The sequence below is a fragment of the Myodes glareolus genome, chromosome 8 (assembly GCF_982192425.1).
Source record: "Myodes glareolus chromosome 8, mMyoGla1.1, whole genome shotgun sequence".
NCBI classification, from domain to species: domain Eukaryota; kingdom Metazoa; phylum Chordata; class Mammalia; order Rodentia; family Cricetidae; genus Myodes; species Myodes glareolus.
Genome location: NC_142033.1, coordinates 106,961,180 through 106,974,540, shown reverse-complemented (window position 1 = coordinate 106,974,540; position 13,361 = coordinate 106,961,180). Strand labels below are relative to the sequence as shown.

Below are 13,361 nucleotides of genomic sequence, written 5' to 3'. Positions count from 1 at the left end.
TCTCATAGATAAGGAGTTGAAGATCACTGTGGAGAACAGGATAATCAAATGCATTTATCTCTTTAAGTTTGTATTATCATTCATACAATGGACTTTCAGATTCTCTGCATCTCCTCAAAGAGTACCATAATATAAAAAGGCTTTAACCAGTTGATTGTTCACTAAAAACTTATTTTTGTAAGAAATGTACCATGAAATAAAAAATCACCTCACTGACTATGTTTATAGGGTTTCTGTGCATTATATTTTCTTATGGATTTGAAGACTTCTGATCACATTCAAACAGTTTCTCTAGAGTTTGTGTGTTGTAGGAGGCTGCTTGTTTGTTCCTGGCTGCTCAGCCCCAAAATAATCACACAGAAACTATATTATTTAAATTACTTCTTGGCCAATCATTTAAGGATTGCTAGCTAGTTCTTACATCTAGAACTAACCCATCTCTATTAATCTGTATATCGCCACGTGGCTGTGGCTTACCCTCAAAGTTTCAGCTTGTCTGTTCCCAGTGGCTACATGGTGCATGGCGTCTCTCTGACTCCACTTGTGCTCTCTCTCTCTCTCTCTCTCTCTCTCTCTCTCTCTCTATATATATATATATATATATATATATATATATATATATATACATACATATATATATATATTTATTTCAGTCTGGCTATATTCTGTTAAGCCATTGGTCAAAACAGCTTCTTTATTAATCAGTAGAAGCAACACAAATACAGAAGGACTTCCTACACCATATGTCTTCTTTTATGTTTTTGAAGATTACTGAGATTACTGTGACTTGCAAAGGCATCACCACACTGACTCATTCATAGGGCTTCTCTCCAGTATGTGTTCTTTTATGCCTTCAAAGATCATTGTGATATGTAAGTCTTTACCAAATTGATAGACTACAGAAATATGTATATGCTTTATTACATCAATTACATTCATAGGGTTTCTCTCCACTATGCATTCTTTTATGCTTTTGAAGGTACCCATGTTGTGTAAAGGCTTTATGACACTAATTGTATTTAAAGGGTTTCTCTCCAGTATGTATTCTTTTATGCTTTTGAAGGTAACTATGTCTTAAAAAGACTTTATGACACTGATTACATTCATAGGATTTCTCTTCAGTATGTGTACTTTCAGGACTGTGAAGATGACTGGGATATATAAAGGTTTTACCACACTGATTACATTTGTAAGATTTCTTTCCGGTTTATGTTCTTTTATGCCTTTGAAGAATACTATGATGTGTAAAAGCTGTACCACACTGATTACATTCATAGGGTTTCTCTCCAGTATGTGTTTTTTATGTATTCATAGTCGACTGTGAAATGCATTGACTTCATCATGTTGAATACCTTCCCAGGGCTTCTCTTCCATATGAATTCTTTTATGCCTTTCAAACTGACTTCCGTGACTTCTAGAACTTTGAGAATGCTCTTCAATATCATGATCTTCCCAATAGTAGCCAATAGCCATGAGGTCTTTGAAGGTCTCCAGCACTACATTATTGTAGAGACTCTTCTGCGAAGGATCCAGCAAAGCCCACTCTTCCTGAGTGAAGTTCCCATGTGCATCATCAATAAGTCACTGCATTCACGGTCCGCCAGTCTTCCTTCTTTAATGACAGATGCACACAGCTCACCACAGCCTACTGGCAGAGCTCAACCATGATCTTCTCACAGGGATCCCAAGAGTCAGCAAACATTGCAACTTCTGACTTCCTCGAAATCTCCCATTTTAAGCGGGCTCACCTTGACAATATATAGCCATCGCTTCTCTAATTCTGAAAGCATTGGATTATGTGAGACCCTTCCTTTAAAAACAAAAGTTTGGAGATCGTGTTGGCACACTCCTGTGACCCACTAGAGGCATTGCAACTGGGGGCAAGGAGCAGGTGAATGAGGCAGGCTAGAGTCTCATTCAATAGCCAAATCTATTCATAGCCTTAGATAATTTAATCTGATGGATAAGAAAGGTCCCATGAGTCAAACTCTCATGAGTTCAAGCTGTATGCAATCACCAGGACAGTCCAGATATGGAAAAAAAACCATGGTTTTCCATAATGGCATGTACATTTAATTAACAGAAGCCAACACTAATGAGTAATCGGAAGTAAAAGCAGTCCAGTCATTACACGGAAAGTTAGGAAAGTGTCCTGGTTGTGAGCAATCCTACTCATGCCTTTTTGAAATTGCTGAGACCTTGTGAATATCAAGCAGGTGGTTTAAAGTTGACCTAGGTGGTCTGCGGGCCCTCTCAGCTTTGAGGCAGGAGGATTGCTCCATTGCACATCTGTGTATGCCCAGTAGGAAGAAAGGGAAGTGCAGGCAAGAATAGTACGGGGACGATTTTACAGTCCAGATGCAAGTTCTGCAATGCCAAACTGCAGGTCTGGGACAGTTCTGTGCCTGGGGTGGAAGCTTCGCAACACTCAGTACCTAAGGGAGCTGCTCCTGTCACTCAGACTTCACTGGCAAATCAGCGCCTACAGTATGCGAGGGCATTTCCGGTCTGCCTTGCTGCAGTCTGCACACTGGCTGAGGGAGGTTCCGTGTGCTGCGCTGTCACCCGCTACTGGAAGCTGTGAAGAGAACCGGGCGAGCTCACAATCTGTGTCATGGTGAGTGAGGGGCTGCGGTCTCTACAAGTGGAGGCGCTATGGGGTCCGGTGTCGGATCCCAGAGCGGTAGAAACCGGTGCCCCGTGAGGTTCCTGCTGTCCCTGTAATTCCCGGGTCCTAGTGCCTCTGCCTAACTTCCTTCGGAGGTCTGCGGCCGCGGAGAACTTGGTGCGGAGTGAGGCTCGGAGGAAGCAGGACTTTTGTGATTAGAAACAACCTTATTGAAGTCACCAGGAAATGAGCAGGCATGTGCTGTGTTTACTCCTGTCAGGGAAGTCAATTTTGCTGAACTTGGAGAGCCCTGGTTTCTGTCGTATCTTCTAGAAGTTCTGCACTTGGCATTGAACATTCAGGTGTAGGATCCGTCTGCAGTGCTCTTCTCAACATTTGGCATCTTATACGATTAGTGAAGGGCTAGTCTTCTGGCCCTTTCCGTTGTGGAGGACTAGGTTTTACAAGTGTATCCGCTCTAGCATTGCAATTTCCCTGGGCTTTAAAAATCCCGTCATCACTACGCCACAGGATATCAGGAGTCTCCAAACACTTTTTCAGTGGAGCATCTTTTGACAAATGCTTTGACCATCTGTTCAATCAAACCCTTGACACCTTTTTTTTTTTTTTTTTAAAAAAAAACAAAACAAAACAAAACTGTACAAGCTTCCATACTGAACTCAGGGCCTCATGCTTTTGCACAGTAAACGTCATTTTCCTTGTGAGCTTGCAAGCCTGCTTCCCCCCCCCCCCCAGCTCCTGACCCTTTATAGGTTATTTTCATAATATCCACCATCTCCCTTTTATCCTGGGCATTTCTTACTCGTGTGGTTTGTAACATAGTGTAACATGTCCTGCTGCGGGAGCTACTTCTGCTCCTTCAACCAATAGCCTTTGAGGTACCAGCCCACTGGGGTGTGGTGTCTTTCGCTTTAAAAATAACCGGGCGGCAGCCCTCCTCTCCTTCTCTTGCTTACTTCGGATTCCGCTTCTGACTATCAGACGCTTTTCCTATTCCTGCAGGAGGCTGTTGTCTAGGACGGTGATCTATAAGTTTTTCCTTTTAAATAAATAACCCTTTTATTAATCTTAATTCTGAGTTTGCATGGGATTGTTTTGTTTTGTGCCTTACTCCATCAATGTCCTAGTGGGGAAAGGTTTCCAGTATTTATTTTCCAACTGGTTTTTCTTGTTTGCTTATTCTGAGACAGGGTCAGAGTTAACCCTAGGGTGGCCTCAAACTCAGGATGACCTCAAATTCCAGAGCCTCCCACTGCTGCTTCTTATTGTTGGGATAACAAGCACGAGCTGCCATACCCGGCTTATGCCCTTCTGAGGGTGGAACTGTTAATCCCACCTAAAGGAGGAAAGACTGTTACCCACAGTCTTTGGTCTATAAGCAATCTTTATTTAATGTTAGAAAGGGCTATCTCCCTAAAGTTGGGTTTGAGAAAATTGTATCAAACACAATTTTAAGTGAATTTAAGGAGAAGTGGGGTTATTTAGTTTAAAAAAAACTGCAACACTGGGGGATTTTCAAGGATTGGGGGAATTTCTAAAGGCATTTGGTTACTTAGGAACTTGACTGAACATTCCAAAACTATTTGATAGAACATCTTATCAGGATACAATAAAGGTATTGGTCAAACTCCATAGAGTGTGGAGCATGTCAGATTCCAGAAACAGGCTAAAGCATAGTCAACTGGAAAGTTGCTACCAATAGAAGTTAACTTATGCTGACCTTATAACAAAGATATATCCGTTCTTAAGATGAAGTCAGACTGGCCCATCAAAACCAGGGAGCTGTGCATCCGAGGCCAGCAGTCCACCACGGAGCCTCAGCCCCAGCCCCTGACTTCTTTCAGATGTTAGTCTTACCGCCTCTCTTTGCACATTCCTCCATTCCTCAGACAGTGTTAGTGTATAACTCTTGGCCATAAATGGGTTCGTGCCAACACTGACATTGGCATTCTGGGGTCTTTTGGGAAATACATAAATGACAAAATCTAGAAGTGATGCTACCTTAGGCTATTAGTTGGTTTCTTTTAAGAGATGGACACTGAGCCTTTTGGTTCAAGCCTGTAATCTTGCCAATTAGGACATTGGAGCAGCACGATTCCATGAGGTCCAGCCTAGTCAGGAGTATATTGGAGATACAGGACAGTTAGACTGTGCTGTGATAGCCTTTGCAAAAAATAAAGAACAAATGGATGGAATGGAAAGAGTCCAGACTTTCGGAACAGTAACTCAGAATTAACTTCATCTCAGTGCATTGGGCTGGCGTGTCAAGACTATGACTAGTATCGGGAGTAAGAGTATTGCCATTACCAAACACTGGGGTAAGAACCTATATATTACACTTATTTATTAACTTATTTTGGGTTGGCATATGTGTGCACACACACGTTGCAGGGTGGGAAGTGGCTCCACGTGCAACAGTGCATAGGTAGAGGTCAGAGGGGAGTGTGTAGGCGCTGGTACCCTATGCCCTGCAAGAGCTGAGCTCAGTTCATCAGTCTTGGCTGCAAATACCTCTAAGGAATCTTGCTAGCACAGGAATGGTAGTTGTCTTGGGATTTATAGGCAGAGTTTCAGTGAAATGTATAGTAACATCAGAGACGCACTGTAGAATTTTTGCCGTATTGAGATACAATTTACACAGGTTAAAAACCACCATTTTGAACGGTTTGGTTCACCGCTGCTGCTTCCTTTTTATAGTGCCATTTATGTAGCCACCACTGATCTATTTCTGAAGCCACTGGAGTATGTGAGACCTATGTTTAAAAAAAGTTTGCAGGTGATAGTGGCATGCACTTTGGTCCCAGCATTCAGGAGGAAGAGGCAGGCAAAAGTCTGTAATTTCAGGGACATCCTGTTCTACATAGTGCTGTCCAGTCCAGCAAGCACTGAACAGTGTGGCTTTATCTCAAATATGAATAAATGAGTAAACAAACAAACAAATAAATGGAGAAAAGAAGTTAAATCTGAAGGTGTATAATATAAATGTTATTTTTCAGACTTCTTGCATCTGAGTCTCACAGCATCAGTTGGCTTTGACCTTTCAGGGGCCAGAGTGTCCTGAATATTAGAATTATACATCTATGCATACCAGCTTAAATGTAGTAAATTTAGGCTCATATAGTATTATTTCAGGCTGGCCTCTCTTTTGTCTCAATATATTTTGGAGGTCCAAACTAATGCTTACAGCACTGTGGTTATCTGTTCCTTACAAGGCTTATGTGGCATTGTTTGCTGTAGAAGCTAAGTCACTGAAGACTGCTGTTGCTGACTAGGTGGACATATGCAATGCTTTGTCACTGGAATAAACTGTATTGTGATCTTTTGAATGTCATGTGCTTCTCTTTTGTAAAACCTGCAAATTCTTCCAACCCTCTCACTAGGCTGTCAAGCTGTGTCCATAGGTGTTCACATGGCAGCTCGTAAGGAGAGTCATGGCAACAGCATCGCCTCTGAAGGAAAGGCTATCAGACCCAGAAGATGGACAGGAAGCCTCTTCTCGTGGTAGGATGGTGGGAGGATGTAGTTTTCTGTTTTGGTGTGTGTGTGTGTGTGTGTGTGTGTGTGTGTGTGTGTGTGTGTGTACAAGCACATGCTATTCTGCAAGCATGGAGATCAGAGAATGCTTCCAGGAACCCATTCTTTCCTTCTACCCTGTGGATAATGGGCATGGAACCTAGGTCTGGTGAGGGAGAATTGTCTGCATTCTGTCAATCATGTTTTAAATAAAGCGCTGATTGGCCAGGCAGGAGGTGTAGGTGGGAAAACCAGACAGGAAGTGGAAATGATGCAAAGAGAGCAGGAGAATTCTGGGGAGGAGGAAGTTGATTCCTCCCACTCCTGTCCAGACTACCGAAGCAGCAGGTTGTGAGCTGCCCCACTGAAAAAGGTACTGAGCCACATGGCTAACATAGATCAGAAAAATAGATTAATCAAGATGTGAGGGTTAGCCAGTAAGAGGCTAGACCTAATGGGCCAATCAGCTTTATAACTTATAGAGATCTCAGTGTGATTTTTCTCTGGGACTAAATAGCTGGGGGGTCGGGCAGGACAGAAAAACACAAACAAGCCAGCCCTCTCATGTTACAGTCCTCAGTCTTGGCTCAGGCATTTTTACTCTGAACCGTCTTGATAATCCTCCCTAATGTTTTTCTTTGTATAGCATTATATTCTTTGTGAGTTTTCTCAAGTTCATGTGTTTGACATACATGTGTAAACCAATGAAGAATGTAATAATGAAAACAGTAGTGTTTTCTGTCTGTAATGGCAGTGACAGTGTGGTGACAGGGGCAGTGAGTGAGTCCATCAGAGTCAGGTAAAACCAGACATAGGGCACGCAGGATGTTTCAGCAGGTATAAAGACCCTTGTCACCAAGCCTGATGACTTGAGTTTGATGTCCTGGCCTCATATGCTGAAGGAGAGAATGGCTCCCGTGAGCTGCCCCCTGATGGCACCATGTGCACTGTGGTGAGCATAGCAATGCACATGCCCACACAAGCAAGCTCATTAGTACACGGAGAAAATAACTCCGCTAGCCATGGAGGCATGTGCACTGAGAAGCATGTGTACGCCCAAATACACAAATGAATTAATGTAATTTTCAAACAAGGCAACAGACAGACAAGGCAGTGCTGTGTGTAAGCTATAGTACACCCACAGTGAGGTCAGATGGCAGAGAAACACTTTCCAAGGAGTCTGGGATCATGGACCCCTTTTCTAGGAGATCTATGCAAGCCTCCAGGCAGTGTTTCGGTGTCACAGTGGCTGATTGCTCAGATTTTATCTACAGGAAACCTGTGTAGGGCTCCTATCCAGATCACTAGGGGGACATCATATCATTTTGCTAAAAAAATAAGTTTTTGCATGTTTATTGAGACATGGCTTTCCTGGAAGTCACTATATCGACTAGGGTAGCCTTGGACCCACAGAGAATCTTCTGCCCCTTCCTCTGCCTCTTGAGTGCCACACCCAGCTGGAGAAAGATGTTTTATGATGTGAGTTTTTTCTACATTGTGTTTTAATTTTTTAAAAGTTGTTTCATGTGCTTGATTTTGTGGTGGAGATATATACAGGTCTGTGTGCTGCACCCATGCTCATTGGCAGCAAGACCTGAATAGCTGCCATGTGGGTCCTGGCCATAGAACCTGCGGGTGTGCTCTGAAGTAGCAGCTTGTTCTCTTAACTACTGAGCTATTCCTGCAGCCCATGTTGTCCTTTCTTGACTATGTTTTCTGTCCAGCGCAGCCTAGGTCACTAGGGGTCAGACTGGTGTTGGTTATTAAAGAGACAGTTACCAGGGCTATTTAGAATGGACACTGCTGTCACCTTTCTCTTAGCCAGTCTGTTCAGAGACAAATCAAATAGCACAGCAGAGATATTCATGTCAGAATGGCATCCACAGAGCTGAAAGGTGAATTTTTGTTGATAGAGGCCACTTGTTTTTCCCAACTTCCCAGAACCGAAATAATCACACAGAAGTTGTATTAATTACAACATTGCTTATGCCCATTAGCTTATGCATACTTCTGACTCACTCTTATCTCTTAAATTAACCCATTTCTTTTTTTAAAAAATATATTTATTTATTTATTTAGTATACAATATTCTGTCTGTGTGTATGTCTGCAGACCAGAAGAGGGCACCAGACCTGATTACAGATGGTTGTGAGCCACCATGTGGTTGCTGGGAATTGAACTCAGGACCTTTGGAAGAACAGGCAATGCTCTTAACCACTGAGCCATCTCTCCAGCCCCAAATTAACCCATTTCTATTATTTTATATTCTACCATGAGGCTCGTGGCCTACCAGCAAGGTTCCCACTGGCGACTTGCGTCTTTCTCCTCTGGTGGCTCCGTGGTGTCTCTCTGACTCTGCCTTCTTTCTCCCAGCATTCAGTTTAGTTTTCCCCACCTACCTCTATTTTGTCATATGCAGGCCCAAGACAGTTTCTTTATTAACCAATGGTATTCACAGCATACAGAGGGGAATCCCACATCAAATTTTCTGTGATATCTTCTGCTGAGAGACCAGCTCTTAGCAGGTCAGGTACTGAAGAGGAAGTGTGGAGTTGCTGGCTAATCACACAATAGACTTTTTTTTTCTGTGAGAGAACAAAACTTAATTCTATGGCACTGGCAAAAGAGGAGAACACACACACACACACACTCACACATACATACATACATACATATATTACACACACACACGTACATTATTACATACACACAGACATGCCTTCACCACACCAAGGTCTGACTTTACTTTTTCCCCCACAGCTTATACCCCTCAGCAAAATATTTCAAATACTAAAAAAGTTACAGTTACAGTGCAATTACGTTCTATTTTTCTTCAAGTGAATGATTTCAATGAGTAGAAATAAAAGACAACATATTTCATAGCACCTTTACATAATTAAATGTTTTAATTATAGATGAAAAAGAAATCTTCCAAAGACCCACATACATTCATGTCTGAGCAACTTGTTGCATGTTAACAGAGTGTAAGCAAGTGAGGTGGTATTCTAAGCCAGTTCTTTTACTGGCAGGCTGCATTTTGTGGTTACAAAGAGAGAATCAATTATTTTATTATTTATCTAAAAAGTATCTTACAAAACGTCTTAAAAGAACCACAAATCAAACCTTTATATATAAAAACTTAATTCCTCAGAGGGTACACCTACTCATCAACAGTTTTTTATTACATCATATCAGGAAGTCTAGGGCAAAAATAGGTACAAGAGATTAATCACCACCTTTAATCACCACCCATTTTAGCAAGAAAGACACATCAGCTAGTAATAACCAGACTGCCTTTGTTCTTGTTTCCTGACCTCAGTGTCCCTCGTTCAACTAACAAAACTGTGCCTTTCTAAACTTTAAATTGTTCCCCAAGATTTTCTACACCAAAACCTTAAACAAAAACATAACTTTACTAACAATCAACTTTTGTAAATTCTTTCTAAGTGTGGTGGTTGAATCATTAGTCGGTCTCAGGAACAATTTGTCAAAAAAGTCAGTCACTATTATTGTGAGTACTAGTAACACTGCCCAATGTTACTAGTTAGAGAAGCCTGCTTAGAGTTTGCATACAACTCATAGATTGTAAGGGACATGATGACTACAGTGGAAGGTAGAGCCATGCTTCATAACAGCATGAGGACCTCAGGACGTGTCGTTCTCGGCTCTGCCAAGGGCTATCCAGCATGTCCATGCAAACCTGTGGACATGCATTCCAAAGCTGCTTCCTGTACCTCTTACATGACCCCCACCAACTTTCTGTATTTGTAGTCTCTGTCCTTTAAATTTGTGAGAATTTTGGCATTGGTAGAGCATATATTTTAATTAACAGGTTGTATTGACTTCTAAGCAATCTACTTGCACAGTAGCATTTACTTGATTTCAGCTAGGAGCTTTGTAGAAGCTAAACATTCTAGAAGTAGTTTTGTCTATAATCTTTATACTGTGTATAAGTTGCTGCTTGACTTTGAGCTAAGATTACCCCCAAATATCTCTGCTTTTACTTTGTATCCATGTGCAGAAGTAGACTTGTTAACTGAACAGTCTTAGGAATAGGTAGACCTTTACGTAAATGTGTCCCCTCAGTGAAATCCCCATGCTTCCTTGCTAAAGAAAAGCAGAGCTTTAGCAATGAGTCCCGTGCTCTCCTCGTCCACTGAAGGTAAGCAGTGTTTCTTGCTCTTGTGTCTTGGTTGTGTTTGTTTTGTCTTCATGCTCAGAAAAATGGGAACCAAGGGTGTTGGCTAATAGTAGTGCTTATAAAGAGCACCTCCATTTCTAACTCTTCATGGTCAATTGTACTTTTTATTATTATTTCCTTGTCTACAGATTTAGGGAGTCCAGCATCTGTGAATTTAGGGGCATCCAGATCTACATAGTGAGTTCCAGGCCAGCTAGTGCTGCATAGTGAGAGCCTATCTCAAAAAACCTTAAAGAAAGGAGTATCTATGGTATGTTCTCTTTTTTGGAGTCATGGTCTCTCTGCATGATTTATGTGATGGAATTCATCTTAAGTTTCCTGCAAAAAGACAGTATGCTCTCTTAAAAGCTGAGCCATCTCTCCAGCTGCAAATCCAAGTATTAAATCAAAAGGTTTATTTTGTCAAACATCTAGAGGTTGATTCTTTTATCAATATAAAAGCATTCAAATAATTATAAGGATCTTCTCAATGAAAAAGATAAATTCCATGATACACTATTAACTTTCAAGGCTTACATTCAAGAGAATAGTCTCCCTAGAACAAAGAATTTCTGTCGTCTCCATTCCTTAAATATAATTTTGTATTTTTGAGACCAGGTCTCACTGTGTAGTTTCAGTTGACCTTGATCTCAAGAAATCCATCAGCCTCTGCTCCCAAGGGTTAGTTTTACTCTGTGCAATGGTTACATAAAATATGACAAGATGATGAGTTGCTAAGAAGAAAACTGCATTCTAGACCTCAAGTAAATATACTGTTTTTATAGCATGCTTCTTTTTAACATTGCCTGGGGCTTTCCCCATAGCCTTTATTTTAGTTTCTGTTAAGCTTTATTTCTATTTGTGCATGTATGTGCATGTTGTCCTAGCCCAGAGGCCAGAGGATGGGGTCAGATCCCCTGGAGTTGGAGATCTAGGCATATGATGAAACGGTCCAACTCAGGTCCTCTGCTAGAGCAGCACACAGTTATAACACATGAGCCTTCTCTGCAGCCACTGCAGGTTTCTGGAGCTGGTGAGTCAGTACCATGGAACATGGTTTGATGCAGCTTTTCTTTCCTCATACTGAGCTTGACAGCCAAAGAGCACCCACTCAATGCACCCTTGAAAACGGCAGGAGTCACTCTAGAATTCTTGGTTCTGGTCCTCATGACTAGCTTCATGGTCACAAGTAAGATGGTGTAAATAAACACAAGCTATGCTTTGAAATTGCCAGATATTTGTGTGCTGGAGTTTGGAGATGTTTGCTGCCAGCAGGGTCATCTTGGAAGGGAAAGCCATCTTCATCCACCCATCACCTGCTTTCTGGTGTTTTTATCAATTATTTACAAGTTGTGACAATAGTACCACATGCAGCTTGGACCCATTCATGAGCTGTCAGCTGAGGTGATATATGAGCTAGAACTGTCCAGACATTATATAATCATCATTAGCATGTGACTTCACCTTCTATTTTCCAAGTTCAGATAGAAATGAGCAGTCGTTTTTAGTCTGTACAAAGATGTAGTTCTTTTTTTTCCTCTCAAGATACTGAAGATACTGTACAAGGACTGTTCATTTCCATTTTGCCTTCTAGAATTTTAAATGGATTGGATAGTGCATAATTAGGTAGTAGGTATTTTGATTTTGCTGAAATAGCATTGGAAATACAAAGTGCAGCTCATGAAACTGGGAAAAAATTGGTAAATGAATTCCTTTTTCCTGCTGGGTCCTTGCTTGCCTAGTTTGTGAAGTTAATTAATGACTTCCTCACCTCAAACTTCAGGGTCATTTTCAGACAATGGGGGCTATGTTTTTAAAGGTGGTTCCCGTAAGGGAGCTGCGGGAACTGTCACCAGCTTGGTTGCCAGTGGCACTGGTTTTACTTGACCTATGCTGTTCTCTCTTTAGTTGTAAGAGTATTGGTTGGCGCATTCTGCTTCTTGATCATGAGGCTCTGCTCTCAGGAAAGCAGGATGATATAGACGTGGGAAGTGCAGGTGTAAATACAGGCATATCCTGCAGATCAGTCTGCCCAGCACACTGCACTTCTAATTAACATGCCTGGCCCACCATGCTCCTAAATATTCTGTAAAGTCACAACATTGAACTATAAAGTACCATGGGCTAGCCCATAGCTGATATGTCTGCACTTGTCATGTCTCCTTGTGTGTCCTAATTCTGTGCAGAGACCCTAGAGGGTTATATGAGTCTTCACTTTTCAATCCAACGTAATGTGCCAGTAAACAGCACCTTCCATGGCCTGTCCATTAGCTCAGGTTCCTACCTCGCATGAGTTCCTGCCATGCCTTCCTTCCTGAACATGGGAGCAGCATCCCTTCTGAGGACACTTAATTATTGTTGACCTCGTCAAAGAATGAGCACACCTGAGCTGCTTTATCGTCACCATGGAAGGCAGATTTGCTAACTCAGAAAGCCCTAGTTTCTCTAGTGTCTTCTTGAAGGTCTTTTGTTTCCACTTGACAGGCAGGTGTAGGAGGCTTCTGGAGTTAATGCTGTGAAGAGCTTAGCATCTGTGTTCCTACTACATTTGCACATGAATGCCACAGTGTGTGAGAGGCCTGTGTCAGTAAGGCCATAATTACTGGGCTTGCTGGTCTTGTTGCTCAACACTGAGCATATCTGAACTGTCTTCATATTTCTATCTGCTCTCATGTTATGTTGATCTCTTTATTCTTTCTCCGATGCTATAGTTTTTATTTTAGTTGTATTTGAAGTTTTCAAATCTGATAATGTCACTGTGTGCCATGAATTCAGTCTTATGTTGATTTTTTTATTCATGATGACCTTTTGTCATCGATTTTCTATTGTTGATCGCATAAAATTTTAGATGTTTTATTGGACTTTTGTTGACTCTGTAGTTTAAAATATGAATTTTTGTAGTATACTGTTGAAACGGTTGCTTTCTTTTCAAGGTTGGCTCAGTTCCCTGCTAAAACTAGCCCATCCTTCATCAAGACAAAAGTCCTGGTGGGAATCTACACTTCTCAAAGTTTAAATGTGTACTGTTACACCATTTCT

General features: G+C 41.5%; 1 protein-coding gene across 3 annotated transcripts in view; it reads left to right on the top strand.

The window, feature by feature from the left end:
• The first annotated feature begins 2,505 nt into the window (after window positions 1-2,505).
• The window catches only part of LOC125396604 (uncharacterized), a 31,971-nt gene continuing 21,115 nt past the window's right edge, over window positions 2,506-13,361 (top strand). For 2 of the 3 annotated variants that reach the window (XR_015002882.2, XM_048428584.3), the window contains exons 1-2: window positions 2,506-2,617; window positions 6,010-6,130. Coding sequence is in view for 1 of the 3 variants with exons in the window: in XM_048428584.3 (XP_048284541.3) it covers window positions 6,107-6,130 (24 nt within the window). In the remaining 2 variants the exon portion in view is untranslated. Of the gene's footprint in view, window positions 2,618-6,009; window positions 6,131-13,361 lie in introns of those variants that run through there. The other variant, XM_085692410.2, reaches the window with a different exon arrangement.